Consider the following 18,361-nt stretch of genomic DNA (forward strand, 5'->3'; position numbering starts at 1 on the left):
TAGAAACTTGGAGTTTGGAACTCTTTGAATCCAACAAGGAGTTATTGCATACATCTTAACGTCTTGCCCATAAGCAAGCTTCAGGCGGTGACAGTGATCGGTTTTAGCTCAGAACGGTCGCTGATAATAACACGTAGCGTTTGTAGATCAGCATAAACCAAAGCTCGAAATGGGTAGATCCAGGAGAAAAGTTATGGCCTCGGGGTGCAACCAGATCTTCATCCAAAAAAAAATGCCGTTTGGTAAGACTGCGAGAGCTTGATTTATTGAAATTGCTTCCTACAAAACATCCAGTGCATCAGTATGTTTATTTGCATTGAGTTAATTAGGCTGTTCAAAAAAAAAGACCCGACAAGCCCGCTACCTATTAAGGGAAAGATAGGAAGAAGGCGTAAACCACAACTATAACATAACAACTTATTGTCACAGAAATAAAAAATGTAGTGCTTTTTTTTATCTTATTAAAAAAATGTAGAGAACTTTTTTCAAGCTAACATAACTTGTATTAAGTTGTCTGGAGTTATTTTTTATTTATCCTAAGAATTTAAACTAATTGTTGAATACGCTAGAATAACAGCACTTTAATGTATATTAGATGTAATCCCCTTTGTTATTTATTCCAACATTAAAATCAGCGCTATAGGTGGGTCATCAACAGTGGTGATCTTGTGATTTGCATTTCCATACTTAATTTTGTTCTCGATAGTTTGTTTTAGAGAACCGACGGTATAATACGCTATATTACTTCATGATGAAGTAACCAACGTCATACGAACTTAAATCTGGAGAATACCTGAATTGAAGCTATTACTCAGATTTGTTTCTCTCGACCATGCTGTGAAGGAAACAAAATGATGGGTTCAGGCGTTATAGTCAGCCGCACTACGTGCTGTTGATTAGAACACCATTGATGAGGTCCTTCAGGAATCTGAGGCCTTGATATCCGTCGCAATATGCAAATCAGATTAGGCCCAAATATATCAAGCGCCTCCTTTTCTACTCAACGTCATTCTCAGGCCTGATCCTTTTCTGGCAGTCGGCATGGATTGATCGATATTTTGAATACAGCAAAGCATGTACTCCGAATGGGGGTTCTGCATGTAGTAGTTGTGCATATTGTCTGCAAAGCATAGCCCAGCTGTAGCTGACTCAATCAGTGAGATACCAATGTTTTGCATCTTTCTGGTTCTACTGAGGTATTTTCGTTGCAGTTTTGTGACAGGTGCTTTGATGAATCCCATATTGAGTCGTTAAGAAACACACTGTGCATGTTCAAAAGCTTTTGTGATCACAGTGGCTCTTTATGTGCAGACACTTTCTCTGTGATTTTCCTCTCAGTTTTCGTTATCAGAATGATCGCGCCAATAACCTAGGATTTTCACATATTTTCAATAGACTCCTAGTTGCGTCTTTGGCTAATATCACTAAATGTGTAAGTTATGGTGCTCATATTAAACTTCGTTGGCTGATGAAACGTGGTTTAAAAGTTGTATAAACATCCCGATCTGCTAAACAGTTAGTATGATAAAAATGCAATTTATTCTGAAGGTTACTTTTTACTGCGCTAAACGTTAGAATAATTACAAAGTAATTGTCGAAAGTACTGGAGACAATCTTTAAAGCACGAAGGAAGTTTCGTATAATTCTCTATATGTGCACGTCTAAAAACTTTGTGAGATCTGAGCGAACTATTAAGCAAGAAGAGGTCCCATTGCACTAAGTGTGACACTAAACGTCACACTGGTTTGCGATCTTTTCAAGACCAACCAAATCTCAAAGTCGAGAGAATTCTCAAAAGAGCCACAAGGGAAACGTTTTTGAGATTTTTAGATCATCGAAAATTATCTTTAATTACCATGAAAGTCTCATCTATGCTTGGTCTAGGTTCGAACCTGTGCATAAACACTGCAAGTCAGCCAGCCGTCAGGAGGTATGCCTAACGGCGGCACCAAATGTAAAATTCGAAACATAGAGATTATGACTCAGAAGAGCTTTTGCGCCTGGCTAGTAGCTTAGACTTTGCTTCAGTGGACTACAATTGTTTTGGTTAATGCAACATGGACAAGAAACACAAAACAAGAACCATCGATTTTAAAAGGGGTAATGAATAGATCGTCCCTTATGCACGCCTCGTTCGGTAACTAAGGTCTCTGTTTGATGTTCAAATGGTCAAAGAAAACGATAGAAATAGAAGGAAATAATCATCCTTTCCAAAAAGCAGCAACATTTAAAGTGAATTGCAATACAAAAGTTCTTTGTAAACGACTGGATATTTCGGTTTATTTAGGTATTCTCTCAGTGAATAGCGGAACTGAAGATTACTAGTCGGTTAAATTTTAGCGCTATCGACATGTCAATAGCGCCGGGCACCGGGACATACCGTTAGCGCTGGTGTGCATCAGCTGTATGTTTCATACAAACAGAGCCGCTATAGACCACAACCATTTGTTGTGACCGACTAGAATCCGACTTATTGTTCGGTTGGCTACATTCCAAGCGGAGAAAATATCTAATATTTATCAAATCATTTTGGTGTTTTAAGACCTTCTGTAAAAGATGTTCTGATAAGGTTAGCATATAAAAAAATTCGTTACTGGTTTTGTTTGACAATCGAGCTTACCGATCCTGGAGAGACTCACCTGCACACACATATGCATTTCTTGCTGGGAATTTATGTGGATTTCCTATAATGCAAGCGACCGCACAGGTAGGCCTGTGAAGACGCTTAAGAATAACATTATAACAAGCCCTAAAGTACTTTGTTACTGTTCAAGTGCATTTTATTTGTGGATTAGTCGCGTAATTATCATATGAATTTTTAAGTTTATTAGGGGTGGCTCATGCTAGTTGACTAGGCGACAAATTTTATCTAAAGCCACTTCTGCAACACAGTAAAACTTCTGGAGATTCATTATATTTTAAGTACTGTAGCTGCATCGAGCTTTAATGAATTGCCTTTATACGACTAAAAAACTCACTAACGTGATTGTGTGTGATTCTTAAACTTGGAATTCTTGCCTATTCGTTTTTTCTAGCATATACGATTTTCTATTTTTTTTTTTATTTTGCATTTGATGGCTACAGGGTATAGTGGTAATCAAGCTTTCTGGATGAGCTGCGTACTTATATACTGTTCAATAATTAAAGCAATATTATGAATTCATATGAACGATTGCATCCGTAAAAATGGTCCTAGTACGATCCGCCAAATCTTATTTACTGTCAAATTTTATCTCTTAAAATAGTTTTATTAGCGTAGACGTTTGTCGACAAATAATATAGATATTATTTGAATAGTATAGATTATATATTTGTATAGATTCCATTCTATGCTTATCTCTTTTGTCTACAGAAAGGATCAAACTGCAGTCAGATGGAGTTAACCGTATGGCGCGGCGATTGGGGATTGGGCTCCGTAAGCATCGATTGCTTAGAAAGTTTGGCATACTGCAAGCTGGCTGGAGCTCTTAGTCGTCCAGTTCAGCATCGCAAGTACATCTTCACTGCGGACCTCTCTGCGACGTTATGGCACAGCACATATGGAAAAACGGTAGGTAGGCCCTATTTTCAAAGGTGTCTTTACCTAAAAAATAAGTTTCGCGTACATGCAAATTAGTATATACACATAACTAAGTCGTCCAATCTAAATAGAGAAAAATCAATTATATTTTTGGCTTGTTGGAAATTTTACCGTTCACTGTTGTTATTATTTTGTTATTATATATATATATATATATATATATATATATACATATATATATATATATATATATATTTGCAATCCTAGACTCCAGAGTTTCTACTCCAATAGACAGGTGGCGTTTTCCACCCAAGATTTCAAGAAAGGCCCAAGATAACACTAATTTACATTTCATAGTACCTATACGTACAATGGGGCTCAAATCAGTGGGCTTTACCTTCACACCCCAGATATAACTCTGTCCCTCCATTCTACGCAAAGATAAACGATGTGTGTATATTTTCTCTTTATTCATTATCCGATTTGCCTAATTAGTATTGAATTCTCGTACGAAAAATGTGTTGGTCATATACCTATTTTTTAATATTAATTAATTAAAACGAACTACATCGTTTTTGATTGGTTGTAGTACAACAATAGTATTTTATGCTTCGAGCACCTGCTGCGAAAAAAACCAGCCGACGAAACGGTGGTAACAGACGATTAAAATTATTCTAGCGTGCAGAATTACCGACCGGTTAACCTGTCGACAATTATCTTAGACGTAAATCTTAATCTTACGCAATATTAAATTGTGGCGCATCTTGATTTGTGTAGGTAATCGGCACACCGGCTATAGTTAGCTACTTAAAAAAAGGGGAATTCGACTTGGATCGAAACCTGTCGGCTCGTGAGCGCGCCGATATCCTGGCGTACAAAATAATGGTGCAGCATAAACTTGTGCCTGCCCTTAACTATGCAGTTTGGTACGTAATATTTATCGAAAATAGAAACATTGACGCATTGTTTTGTTTTAATTAGTACACACTTGAGACAATTATAACAAGCCTCAAACATCTATTTTCACAGCACTTCTTCTTTAATTGTATACAGGTGTGATGAAAGGAACTACGCAGAAGTAACACGGCCAGCGTTCGCTCGTATTGTGACGTTTCCTTTAAATTACACCGTACCAGGCCGACTCCAGCGGGTATATCTAGATGAGCTATGGGCACGCTTCGGACAAACAGCTAATCCTCAAGATGTGGAAACGCGCCTAAATCGGGATGCCCGAGAGTGTTTCTTAGCTCTGTCGGAAAAATTAGGTAAACTGTAACGGTGAATAATTATCAATCGCCGAGTACGAATGAATTTATTTATTTTGTTTTACTAACGCATATATGGGTCATATATTAGTTACGTACGTTCAAGATGGATTAATGGTAGCATGTCACTCTGTTAGTTCCTGTATCCGAAGTTAAATTGGCTTGAATTCGCGGCACACCAAAAACCTTTAGCAGTAAATAGAATTTTTTAACTATGGAAGGAAGATGCCGTTGGCAGAAGATGTTCCTTCGGCTACAGGGAACAACGTTCTTTTCATGAGTATCTTTAACGCATTGAATAAAGTTATAAGTCTTGATTAACCTTCATTAATATGTATTGTAGTAAATAATGATAAAACTTTAACCCATACACTACCATTGCATTTGCATGGAGCTATTCTCTTAACACTGTGAGACTAAAAAATAGAGACCCGCGTTTTTTAAATTTTAATTAACACGTGTTTTCAGGAAGTTCGCAGTACTTCTTTGGAAACAAAGCAACATCGTTTGACGCATTCCTGTTTGCTCGGCTTTCCTTCGTGCTTAAAATTCCAGTTCCCAATGCAAACCTTGTATCGCACTTAAAGACTTTTCCCAACCTGGTCGAGTTCGTTAATAAAATTCACAATAAGGTACGTCTGCCTATTTTATTTGTGTATAAAGTTCACACGTCACCTTATTACTTCCCCAGGTTCTGAAAATCGCTTTCATAGCTCACAAAACTCAACAGAGTGTTTTACTGGAAGCGGTTATTCCTTTTAGCAGAAACGAGTTTATTGAACAAGTTATATAACATTGGCTAATTTATGCAATGCGTGTGAAACTCTAAAAACTGTTTTGTTTTTACCTTAAATGTATTATTCATCATCTTCTATATCTGTAATTTCTAAAATCTGTCTTCCACGTTTCATTGCTTATGTAGTCTTGAATGCTATTAACACCAGTCCCCGCCATGGGGACTAATGACGTATCTTTTATTTCTTTTGTGTGTTTTTGCGTATACGTCTCTTTGACTAGCACATCGCTAGTGAGGTTCGCAAGCAAAGAAGCTCGAAGGAGCGTCCTGAATGGATTGGAATCGCTTTATCGATCTCATTTGCAGCGACAGTTATGTTTTACTACGCTTTCGCTAAGGGCATCCTCCAGATCGAGTTTGAGCCAACCAGTGGTGTTTCGTCTGGCGGCTAATTGCTACAATTAACAATTGTAATCGTGTAAAATATGCCTGTTTCTGAAGCGAAACGCAACGGGTTTATCGGCCGAATCTGGTAGATCGCTACAGTTATTTCAACAGAGATTTATAAGACAGAGGCATCGTCTTAGCTTATAGGGCGAAATATTCCAGTACTTTGGCATCCTCGCTTGAATCAAATAGGAACTGAATTTTAGATATATTATATATATATATGCAAAAGTAGTTCGTTGAAGGAAACTTCTAAATAGAGTGGTAACCGCCTTTTGAGGTGTGGGGAATTTCAAAAATGAAATGAAAGCTTTTTAAAAGGCTGTGCTACAACAAAAAAGTTGGAGAAAACTTCAGTTGCGACGTAAATCGAAGACCACAATCTACTCTCAAAAGGAACTGCGTTGCCAGGCTCCGCCACTTGGATTGTGGAACTGCGTAAGCAATGATCTAAATGTTCATGGTAGAAACACTGAATTATATAATTACTATATATGGGAACAGTTTGCGGTAACCCTTAGAAAGGTCACCGTAACTGCGAGAAAAACTATGAGGATAGCAAAGTCAATATTACCTTTGACAGCAAGCATGCATACAGCAGCCAAATGAAGATATGCTTATCTGTCAGCTTTTGTCCTCTATAGTATTATAAATAAATAGAATGTATATTTACTGATTAAACCAATTTTTTAAAGGAAAGGTGAAATTAGCCCTCTAAAACAAGCCAATTAACAGGTTAAGGCAGCCGATATTAATAACCCGCTTATACTTGAGCAAATTCGTAAACGAGCATTTTGTGACAAAGAGTGACAAAATTTTTTATTGAAATAAAGCTCAGGATAGTTATTTTGATATATTTTTACTATCTAATGTTATTATGATTGAACATGTACTAACGAAGGTTGCAGCCACCACTGCCGTCTCTGCTATAATGCAATATTTTCTTTCAAATTCATCTGTTTGATTCGAATTTTGATCCTACAGCCAAACGTGTGGGAGGCGCATTTCGAAACAACGTTACCGCGTAAGAAATTGGCAAATTTTCATGAGCTTTAGCACTCCGCTGTTTGAAAATTCAATATCTGTGACGCTACAATAAGGGTGATGTTTCTTCTGCCATTTATATATACTGTTTGCTAAGGAAATCCAAAGCATTACAAAGCTCTACTTCATTTCCCAGTACGAACTTCGCATAGAAATAGTAACCGTGTTATGTGGACTTAGCGCAGATAGTAGTTCCTTTTTTTGATTCAGCGGTCAACGCCTTTACGTTAAACTAAAAACGTTTTAATATAAATAAAGGAATAGCCCTTTGCTAGTGAGTAATCAATATATCTTTAGCTCCAATTGGTACAGCCAAGACTACTTGAAAATTAGATTCTGGTACGATCCGAGCCCATGACTTGATATGCTGCACAGAGAACGTCACTTTTATGAAATGACGTAAGCATCTTATGAGTACAGTATAAAGAACATTTTCTCCATTTGTCAAAAAAAAAATCAACCCAGTCTACTCAAGAGCGCAGATATAAATTAGTCGTACGATATTTACGAATCGCTTGCATACTCTAAGAAATATATAATCCAAAAACCAAAAAAAGAGACCCGTCAGAGTATCATGCGTGTGAGAGCGCAATTATATGTATATCGTGGCTCGCGCCGTAGAAAGTTATTTTTACACAAAACCCTTACTGAAATTGAAAAAGGAATCGTTTACAGTAAAAAAATAGCTCAAAAGAAAGTAAACTGCGAACACGTCTAAACATGTTCAGCCAATAGGATCTATTGGCACCTGAATGGAACGCCCTATTATACAGTTTCCGCAACGGTAAAATTATGACAAATGCTTTACTCAGCCCAACAAGTTGAGTCAAAAAATCGACAACAATTTACCCTGAAGCAGCAAAGGACCACAGAAAATCAGTTTGCTGCATGGCAATATTTAATACCGTGAAACTCTGGCAACCCGGGTCGCGTTAATTCGGCCCATACTTTGCTCAAACAAATTACAGTAGGATATGGATAGCCAGGAAAGTAAGCCACGTGAAACGGAAAGTCAAAGTGCAAAAATATGTCTATTAAAGGATAGTCTTCATGGACGCTTCCCTCAATAGCCGAAGAACCTCACTGTTCCAATGCAGGAAACAGACTACGGAAAGTCTTAAAGATTATTTTTGTGGGCGAGGGTAACACTATTTAAATTACAATAAGAAACAGAAAATGACCCGCAGAATAATATATACTGTATACAGAAGCCAAGGATTGCTTACCTGTGTATGGCTGTGAAACGTATATAAATGCATACTAAGTAACAACGATAACAATGTTATTAGAATAAAAGCGACCATACGGGCACCCAAAGTGTTGTTACTGTTAGATTTAGATGGATAACTGGGCTAACCCGCGGGCTTCGTTCCGGGCTCGTCTTATCGTTAGTTGCAATCTACCTTGAGTCCCGTTACACTAATCTTGTAATCCCCTTGCCACCATCCGAGTATAGTATTACCATTTTGCTGACTTAGACTTTTAGTATATCTTAGTAAATCTGTTACATTGGTGTAACTATTCGATGAGCTTGACAGAACCTATATCCTGTCCCAGTTAACCTGGTAAACCGATTCTCGTACAACAGAACTAGTTCGTGTTTTTTTCCACAGCTTTAGTGTTTCGGCTATAGAATTTTCGAGATAAAATTATATTCGATTTGGGAGCCAGATAGGTCCAAAATATTTGTTATTAAATTAAAAGAATAGCAGTTTTAGACCAGTGTTCTCGAAGAAATGCCGTAACCTTCTTGCATGCGTGTTTCATTTTTACATTTCCACTCTGTGAAAATTTTTTGCCGCCAAAATCTCACAGCCTGTAAACTGCTAGTCTTAGATTATTGTGCAGTTAGTTTTGTTTCGGATTCTGCTCACTAATACTTATTAAATGTGTATGCGTATCTTCTAGATTTTTTATGAACACGAATGCAGTGCTCTTTTTTCGTCTTAACCTCCTCTATACACACGTATAATAAATATATAACATTAATAATAATGTTAATGGACAATAGATATAATAATGTTATATTACGCACAAATGCCATGTATCTAACAAATAATGATGCATTGTCTATGATAAACTGTGGGATGATATTATTTATTGCTCAGACTTCACAAGTGTTGCCCTTAGAGGGCTCATAATTAGTCCGCTTTACTTCGCTTCGTTGATGTTGCCCGTATGCTAGAACAAACTGACGGGCAGCGGTAACTGTGGTCTCTATCGACATCCTCCTATACCGAAATGCCTATCCTCATCTACCCTGAGGTTGTTTGGTCCCTCCATTTTGGCTCCCCACGATATGTAGTTCACTAACAAAATATTGTCAAAGTGTAATAACACCCGTACTGCTTCCGCTTCCGCCTCCGGATGTTCCCCGGTGACCACCCGACGATCCGTATGTGCTACTTGTCGAGCTGTCGTTATGATTCGGGTCGTGTTGAAGGTGATGGTGTGGATGGGACATGACAGTGTGGTCACGGATTTCGTCTTCGTCGACATCGCTGCTCACGCCGCCAGAGGACGCATGTGACATTTGTGAACTACGAGACGTCGAGCCACGTCGCGGCGGAAGCAAAGTGCCGGTCCCACCGGCCCCCTGATTTGCCGGCCGAATTGTTACAATGAGATTCGACGAATTTGCAACCATCATATCTGTGACCTGGTCAAGTGACTTGCCTGCCACCTGTTTTGTCAAGGCAACAAAAAGTAAAGCACTCCAATGGAGGTTAGGATGTTAGATGGTCGTAGTCAATATTAAATGGGATAGGGTACGATATGTTACTTCGGTTCGAGGAAAAACACTGGTTACGTTCCTTTCAATATGATGTGAAACGGTGGATTCGCTCTAGGCCCTTCGAGTTCCTCATGACAAAACTACATTGTTAAGTAATAATGCAGTTTTTACATAAGACTATTCTGGTTATTGAATGAGGGCAGATAAACTTACCTCAATGCCGTTAACCTCTAATACCTCATCGTTAACAGCAAGCAAGCCGGTAGACTCTGCGAGACCACCAGGGACAAGTCGAGATATAAAGATACCTGGCACTTTTTCTAAACCTTGAGGTGTCACTCGCACCGAAGTGCCATCTCGAATATAAAAACCTTACAAACGAGACCGAACGCAATCATAGTTAGTGGATGGAATATAATACAAAATCCATATTTCGAATTTTTTAATTCACACTAAAAACATGATGAGGGATACCTGCTTGAACTTTAATGCCAAATACTTCCTCCATATGCGAGTTATCTGGTTTAGCTAAAAGTTTTCTCATTCGTGACGCTAACATTTAAATAGGGATATCGGAACCACGTTATCGAAGTCGTTTAGATTCAGTGGCGTACGATCAAATAAATGACACATAGATATTGATAAATCTGTATGCGTAAGTAAGCTTAGTGCGACTGGCGCTAGAACTTAAAACTTTCAATTGAGCTCCATTTCGATCTTTACTTATACGCACCCAATGGTCGATCAGAACCGTGCTTCACAAGGCGTACCCTCCTACAAGTGTCAGGCACCTGGTCAACATCTATAATAGACGATACCTGACGGAAATCTTCGGGTAACGATATCTGCGGTTTTGTTTTTTCCGAATGGCCCATCGGCAGATACGATGCAAGAAAACCTTTTCTCGTGCGATTGCCGTAGCTATTCAGACCTAAAGATCCGTATACAAACAATATTCGATGAATAGTGTATTACATACCTACACTCGGGATAAAGTAAGACAAAATTGACGTCATTTGTTTGCAAGTTGCATCTAAACCAAAACAGATATCGGGATAAAATTGACTGCATTGGCCGACAGAAATATCTCTGATGGACGTGCTTATTTAACTTACTTATGGCCTAAACCTTTATCAGAATATTCTTATTCGTACCTTTGAGTGACCTTCTTGATAGAAGAATCAAAGCCGTCATGTAGACACTTACTAGCCTTCAGCTCAAGCGCGTCATGCATAGCAATCCAACGAATCCAGATCTAGGCTACAAGCGACGGTATTATTCTTGTCCTAGAACTTACCCACACAGTCAGCTAGTCCTGCACTATTACGTCGCAGGTACGGGTAAGTGCGTCATCCAGCGAAAAGATGCATTGGATACGCCTTTGTCATAGAACTTGGATATCTTCTTTATTGAATAAGACACTAGAGTGTCGACTGCCGTTCGAATTTTGGTTTTATTCTTAACGAAAACTGCTCCAGGACGGCGGACAAATCAGCAGTCGTTTCTGGAGTCGACCTTTTGCATTCCAGGTGAATGTGAATTCCTCGTTATTGAAGAACTAAAATTAGTATGTTACTCTGTGCCTGAGAGAGCCTAGAAGCAGACGACATCGATCAGGTTTTTTGTCCTCAGAGAGGTTTTATCTAATTTTTAAGGAATAAGATCCGAACTCGAAACGTTCGTAAACAGTTCGAGACATTCTATTCATTTTCACGTCAAATTCAACCTTCAAATGCGCATACAAATCAGGATTACCCAAAATTCCGACAATCAGTAAAAGCATAATCTAGGTGGTGCTTTGTCTGGCCGAAAGGCATTAGGAAATAACGGGATTTTTGCTCGTAATACGAAGATGAACCTGTGTCTTTGCCAAGCCGAATTTGTGGCTTTGGTTGTATGGAAAAAAACTGGCTCTCTCATAGTACTAAAATTATCGGTGGTAGTACTCTTAGCTATATAGAATTCTATGTGATCTCTGTAGAATAAACACATGTTGAAAGTGATGTTTTTATTATTTGGAATATTCTGCTTGTGGCGTCCGGATTCAAGATGAAGTTTGTAATCCGAACAAAATAGTGATAACATGTTAAATAAGCAAACAAAGTTTTACGACATTTCACCGGACGTTGCTTATTGACCAGCCTAATATAACCCTAATAATATAATTAACAAGGTAGTAATTTTTATAGTAGAATAATACTCGGATAAAGGTACTGAATTTTTTTGCACCGAATAAAAACTTTAAGGCTCTCTTATTTAACTGACCCCGTTTCCCTCTAAATTAGTTTAAAACTAAAACACCTTTACACTATTTGTAGAGAGTAAAATATCGGATTTGTTATTCTTATGTATCTCAAACACTTATTGGCAAAAGCACTTAATATATATATATATATATATATATATATATATATTATGATTAATTTTGCCATTAGGGTGTGAACAGGGTGATTCGTAAGAATTTACCTTCCCATTGGTTTCCTTTTCGCTGAACAAATAATCTTAGGGTAGGTTTCGCATTGTTAATAGCCCTTGCGAAGTTTTCATCATTGTTTATAGGAAGAACATCTCCATGAATAGGGTCTGTATAGCATAAAGCAAATGGTACTTCGGCCAGCCGATGAAATCTCTCGACAAGCTGATAGAAGTCGTCGAATTTCACCAATTGAGCACGCTCCATTGAAAAGCGTCGGAACTCAGCATCAAACTGAAAACAAAAACAGACGTGTAAGTAGGAATCATGTTAATAGACACAAAGTATTCAAGAATCATATAGCATGGTACGAATTTATTAGCAATTTACCATTTGGGTGAATAAACATATTGCGTTCCATTTAAATTTAAATTTCTAAGCAGTTTTCGTTAAATTAAAAAGGAAACGCGGTAATCTTTGCATGCAGTTTTAACTCGTGATGTGAAGTGAAGTACTTAATTTAGATAGGTATAAGTCATACAGGTTATAATGCTAATAATTACCAGGGTTAAGCAATCTTTGTACAACAGGGCTCAAAAGCAGCAGTGAGGCCATCGAATACCTTCCAATTGAAGTTCGAAAAATCTCAGCAACTTTAAAGTCTACTCTAGAGGCTAAACACCATATAGTTCTGGAAAATATGTCAATATGCTGAATATACCTTAGTAAAAATACGCTAAAAGGGAAACTCTGATCTATATCGAAATAAACCATATGTTTCAAACATGCAATTAAACTTAACAATTATAGATTTAATTGTTGGTCAGCCTAAATTCATATACGATGGGTGGGTAAATTGACATAACACGCATGTAACATGTATGTTAAAAATGTTTGATGTGAAATTTCAACATTGTTTACTGTGTCATTAGACACGAAGCGAAAAATTGTCCGTATTTAAATTGATCCGTTCAGCAGCATTCCATAAAATGCCATTATCATGTCTAGCTAGTGGTTTTTTAACGATGTTTCAAACAATTCAGCGAATGTTCTTTCGCATTTCGTTGGACCCCGAAGGTGCATGCTGGGCACGTATCTCTACTCTGTTCCAGCGACTTCAATATACATGTGACATCCTTTCGGTATTGAATGTCTTTGTCAAAACGAATTTATTGTCAGTCAAATCCTGCCCATGTGCTGTTCCTCGGTATGGGCGAAAGCACAAAACATACAGCTTATGTGAAACTTCTATGAGGAGTTTGAACATTCAAAGCTTCGAAAGATAACATGAGATATATGGCAAGAAGTCAAAGAACAGAAGTTTTACACTAGCCCATTTGGAGTACAATCGTAGTGAGACAATTGAAAATATTAGCTAATATGACAAGTGTATACTCATTTCAAATGGGATACCAGAGTGTGGAATGATTCTCAGTTTAAAGAAAGATATATTAAGAAATAATACTCATTTATAAAAAAAATGTATGATTTTCCATCCAATATGGCAGTTGGATACTTTTTAGTCTAACCATCTTTAACCGCCTTCAAATATATATATTCTCTTTTTCTAGATAGGTTGGATAATCACATTCAATGTGTTTTTTGCCCTAAAACTAGAGATAAGATAAAGTGCATCGTGATATCTACCCTAAATTAGCTCGAAGCTTATATTTTTTACTGCAATCGTCATCCTTCGCTTTGGATCCAACTTCCTTTCATGTTTTGCCATCAACATTGTGATGATTAGGTATACCAAAGAAGTCAAAATAGACTAGCTTGTCTATTATCACTTGCTCGATTGGCACAATTTCCGCGCATGGTGACTGCTGCATATATGCGTAAACCTTCTCACACCACCGGGAAGCTGAACCTACATAGACCAAGCTAATCAAAACGTTAATTAATTCAATAGTTTTGAAAACGATGTAGAACTGCTCACTTTGTATTTGGGATTACCTGATGCCGCTTCGTAATGCATCAACGACCTTTAGGCGTCGACATTTCTCCAGGTCAATCCTCATGTTATTCAGCAAAATATGCGTTCCAGTGGGAACATCTATTATTACATTTTTATGTCTGTTGTGATTGTTTACTAAATAATAGTACTGAGAATAAGAAGTGACTTCATTGGAAGCCACTATAGAATTATTTTTACGAGCCTCCTCAGCAAACGAGTAGAAATCTCGTGTGATAGAAATAACGTCAACTCTTACAAGTACTCCGATTTGTCATTTTTTTTTAATATGTATTATAAATAGAATAAAACATCACCTTAAAAATAACTGTCTGACATGTTTTTATCCCATACCACTCTCCTTTGATTATTAAGCGTCCAGAAAACTCCTACAAAATGCTGCATTTTGGAATTGTAATTCTAAGCCAGCAAAACTAGGCAAAATTGAAAATTTCAAAACGTTATTCCAGGAGTGACAGCAGTGTCATCAATTGGCTATCAGCTAATCTTTGCTAACTAGTGCTTAGCATTAAGCTGCTACAGCTGCCCAAGTCGATAATCTCTGTTACGCTGCTAAAGCAATACTCTCGTTCAGACAAGTTCGTAACTTACTTCATTTTATAGATGCGTAAATCAAGCTCCTTGTAATCACATGTACTGCTTCTCGATAATCTACCTGTTTTTCGCTACATGCAATCAAGACGCGCCCGTGCGCTCTGAACCTGGTTGAAAACGTCCTTCTATAGTGTCTGTCGTCAAATAAAGGAGGCAAGCAATGTTGGAGCACAGCTAAGCAAAATTAGCGGTGAAAAATAAGGTCAACGAAGGTGCAGTTAATAAAAGCCCCAGGCGTCCTATGGCTTCCAGCAGAAGCCAATTCGTCGAAATCAAGATAACAATATCCACTGGCTTGCGTCAACGTCAGGGGCGAAAGAAAACAAAGGTACTAAAGCTTCACAATCTGTTTTGTGATCAGTTATTGCAGGTAGCTCATAATTCACTCAAATGACTATAACAAAATAAAGAAATTCGATGTGGACCACTTGCACAGTTATTCCGTTGCATTACCTGCGTATATTGACAAAACATTCGAATTAATATTATGTTTTGCTTAATAATGGGAATAAATTTTATCAGACTTTCCCACAGTGATCTTATGGCACTTTATGATAAGTCTAAAATTTATTTCGAATACACAGCTCAATCTTTTCAGGACTTTTATGTTTTAAAGAACCGTCGTTTATTCCGTTCTGAACGCTGACTGAAATTCGCCGTGTGAAGACTCGCTTGTTTATTTTTGCATTTGGTGTTGTTCGAATCACCATCTGCGTGAACGAACAGCGTGTTCTACCGTTCCCGTAAAGTATTTCACGTGATGCGGTGATAAAACAGTCGTGGCGCAACTTGACAATTAGCTCAGTTCGGGCCGCATCGCTTAGCTCACCGGCTTTCCGGTCGCCTTCATTTTCGGCAGATTCGAATCTTTTGCCAAACATAGGCTGCTGTTATTACCATACTTTCCTTGAATATATCCCAAACGCAGTACCTGTCGTAATAGTAGCGCTAATAGCAGCGAGCAACAGCTGCAAGGGAAAACGAATAAGTATCTAAGTGCTAATAAATTCATCTAGTAACATTTCAGGACATTATTTTCGCCCGATTACATATGATTATTGAATGTGCTTGCCGTCGCCAGTTTCGCCAAATATTAAATGTCGCCAAATGTCTCAACTGTTGCTCATCAGAACTGACTTTTATCAATAAAAGGTTCTACCTTAGCATTCTTATTGGCCAACACCCTTATCCTAGATGATGTTAGCTAGTCGTTTGCTGTCTGAGTCATCAGCAGTATATCTAAATGTATGTTTTATTAATTCCAACATCGATATTCGCTATTCGTTCACTGTTGTTGCGGTGATGTTAATCAGCCATCTGTCAGTTTGCCTGCCCGTTAGGTAGGAGGTCAACGATGAGTCATTTTATGGCGATACACACCTTGCTTTTCACTTCGACGACGGTAGCCGGCGACTTCGGCAGCCGCGGCTCATGTCGTGACATGACGCCGTCTGTCACACGAGTGCGTTCTGTCTGTTCCAATAACTGTTGCTGCTGGCACTAATTTTGCACTGTTTGTTAGCCTTGCTGTGTTTTCCCTGCCGCATTAACGAGTCGTTCCCGCTTTTTTCGCGCTGGGTACTAGAAGCAAGCAAACTCTACAGAACTCACGTCTCGAAGCCCGAAATTCGCTATGTATTGAGGGGGGGGGGTGGAGGTACAAGCTAGGGGTATACAATCAACCAGTTAGGGATATCACAAAAGAACTTTATACGATCTTGACACTTTCACTTTGAACTCATTTCCATTTTAGATGACGCAGATGTGTCAACGAAAACTTCCGTATAACTCACACATGGCAGGACATCAACGAATACATCGAATAATTAATGGCTTGACTTTTAGCTGATCTTTTAGTTTTGCACGAACTCCAAACAAACTTTCCGCTAATACTTGAGCTACTGCTGCTATCAACACTGACGATGCTGCTACTGTTGCGGCCGCTGTCAACGGCGGCAGCTGGGGATTTTCGCCCACGACGACACTGAGCGACACAGCGAGGACGGTCAATCTACAACAGAGACAACTGTACGACGACGATATTCCATCGTCCCCCACTACGAGCACTCTCAGCACTAACACTCACTATTCCACCGACATCAGCACCCACTGCCACCTGTAGAGTCCTGTCGTCTCACATCAACAGCGACGGCTGCACCCCTCGGTATTTTGGCAATTGCAACTATTCCACTACTGCAACTACTACTCGTACTGTTATATCAGCCACAGAAGTACAAATACCACATCAAAACTACTGCTGCAGTCGGTGGTGCTAAGTCGTCACAGGCAACAGACTGCCATCGCCACCTAGCGACGGAGCGACAGGCCGCAGAGAATACAGTCCGACGGATCGGTAATATCGTCCAAACATAGATAGACACACATACACACACACGCTCAGCAACAAACTACAACACCATCACTTCTTCAGCAGCTTAAACGGCTATTGCTGCTGGGGCTACGGCGACTCCTGACAACAGCAGCGTTACGCATGGGCACCTAGCGAGCGGCGCCAATATCGCCAACAACAACAAGTGAACGACCGACCAGGCCAGGTACAAGACACAAGCAAAAATATTAGCTGGCGCTGTAGATAGCGGCCAATACAAACTCTCACTAACAACAGCGCGCCTCCCCAGTCAGCACGTTCGTGTTTATTGTCGTTCATTTACTTTATTTATTTCGTTCCCTAAAGAAAGAGACGGTGCACTGAGTTGGTCTCAGTCGCGCTGGGTGCAGCCACGCTGTTGAAGTTCAGTCAGGCGCGGTAGCGGGAGAATTTAAATTGACCGTGTTACATTGGTCTATTTCGTAATAATAACAATAATAGGATTTTGTTAAACAGGAGACAGGGTTAAAGAAAAAATGAATCGTTCGAGCTTAGATAACTCTGTTAGTGCTGTTACAATAAAGCATCACTATTGTTGCTGGAGATATACGAGAACTAAATTTGTATTCGCGCATTGTAAATATAGCAGTTCTAAATCCAAATGGTCCAAAACGAGGTTTTCACTGTGAAATAAAGACTTGACTTTTCGCCTAACGACATGCATGTAGATCGCAATGCTTATGCGGTCTCAAAAATACACCGATACATCACGTTGATACATAACGAAATGAATAGTATTAAGGTTTAAATTAGTAGCAACATTGATACTATTCGTGCTTTTCTAATAAAGAGCATAAGTTCACTTTTTGGCGGTAATCATTAACTTGACGAGAACATACAAGGTTTTTGGGCATACACACCAGGGATCGTAGATCGAAATCATCCGAGATTTGCGAACTATTTAAATATGGCTACGTTTTGTCGACATACGCCGAAGTGTCCAGTATTGTACTTAGCGGATTCATGTAATGAGATAATCATAATGAAGTTACGCACAATAACATCTACGTGCATATGCCAGCGTTAATCATTGTGAGGTTTATTTCTGGGCGTTTTGTGGTCATGCGCAGGATTCAACTGTTTGATCATAGCGCGCACTACCAATACATAAACGCTTTGTCTTAATTAATTAAAAACAGCATTTGAACGCATTGAGAGCATCGACGCTTTCTTTTGTATGCGAAAGATGATTTCAGTAACATAATCTGCGTGAAACGATCACTCTACAAATCTTTGCACGAAAA

At 38.7% G+C, this 18,361-nt stretch overlaps 2 protein-coding genes across 5 annotated transcripts; one reads left to right on the top strand and one right to left on the bottom strand.

Moving 5' to 3' along the window:
* Positions 1–630: 630 nt before the first annotated feature.
* On the top strand, positions 631–8,323 carry LOC111263016 (metaxin-1). Of its 2 annotated transcripts, none has more exons than XM_022837718.2 (6): positions 631–1,432; positions 3,353–3,550; positions 4,298–4,446; positions 4,574–4,785; positions 5,254–5,417; positions 5,803–8,323. In XM_022837718.2, the coding sequence occupies exons 1-6, from the start codon at positions 1,304–1,306 to the stop codon at positions 5,971–5,973; spliced, it is 1,023 nt and encodes a 340-aa protein (XP_022693453.1). In that variant the 5' UTR covers positions 631–1,303; the 3' UTR covers positions 5,974–8,323. The 2 variants fall into 2 exon arrangements, with proteins under 2 accessions (XP_022693453.1, XP_022693454.1); XM_022837719.2 differs by lacking the exon at positions 631–1,432 and adding an exon at positions 2,300–2,707.
* Positions 8,324–9,078: 755 nt separating this feature from the next.
* Positions 9,079–18,324, bottom strand: par-6 (partitioning defective protein 6). Of its 3 annotated transcripts, none has more exons than XM_022837721.2 (5): positions 17,978–18,324; positions 12,213–12,453; positions 10,480–10,677; positions 9,960–10,117; positions 9,079–9,695 (listed from the first exon to the last, which is right to left on the bottom strand). In XM_022837721.2, exons 2-5 carry the CDS (start codon positions 12,424–12,426, stop codon positions 9,336–9,338), a joined length of 930 nt encoding a protein of 309 aa, XP_022693456.1. In that variant the 5' UTR covers positions 12,427–12,453; positions 17,978–18,324; the 3' UTR covers positions 9,079–9,335. The 3 variants fall into 3 exon arrangements, with proteins under 3 accessions (XP_022693456.1, XP_022693455.1, XP_086825543.1); XM_022837720.2 differs by lacking the exon at positions 17,978–18,324 and adding an exon at positions 16,109–17,204; XM_086969417.1 differs by lacking the exon at positions 17,978–18,324 and adding an exon at positions 10,901–11,339 and having other exon boundaries at positions 12,213–12,320.
* Positions 18,325–18,361: the final 37 nt, after the last annotated feature.

The sequence above is a fragment of the Varroa jacobsoni genome, unplaced genomic scaffold, assembly GCF_002532875.2.
Source record: "Varroa jacobsoni isolate VJ856 unplaced genomic scaffold, vjacob_1.0 scaffold_725, whole genome shotgun sequence".
NCBI classification, from domain to species: domain Eukaryota; kingdom Metazoa; phylum Arthropoda; class Arachnida; order Mesostigmata; family Varroidae; genus Varroa; species Varroa jacobsoni.

What these genes read in the sequence shown, in the direction of transcription:
- LOC111263016 (XM_022837718.2), top strand. Translation starts at nt 1,304, where the DNA reads ATGTGCAGACACTTTCTCTGTGATTTTCCTCTCAGTTTTCGTTATCAG. An exon ending in ACAGCACATATGGAAAAACG is followed by an intron (nt 3,551 to 4,297) that starts GTAGGTAGGCCC and finishes TGATTTGTGTAG; the next exon opens with GTAATCGGCACACCGGCTAT. An exon ending in GCCCTTAACTATGCAGTTTG is followed by an intron (nt 4,447 to 4,573) that starts GTACGTAATATT and finishes AATTGTATACAG; the next exon opens with GTGTGATGAAAGGAACTACG.
- par-6 (XM_022837720.2), bottom strand. Translation starts at nt 16,171, where the DNA reads ATGTCACGACATGAGCCGCGGCTGCCGAAGTCGCCGGCTACCGTCGTC. An exon ending in TCGTCGAAGTGAAAAGCAAG is followed by an intron (nt 12,454 to 16,108) that starts GTGTGTATCGCC and finishes TTTTGTTTTCAG; the next exon opens with TTTGATGCTGAGTTCCGACG. An exon ending in AAAAGGAAACCAATGGGAAG is followed by an intron (nt 10,678 to 12,212) that starts GTAAATTCTTAC and finishes ACGGATCTTTAG; the next exon opens with GTCTGAATAGCTACGGCAAT.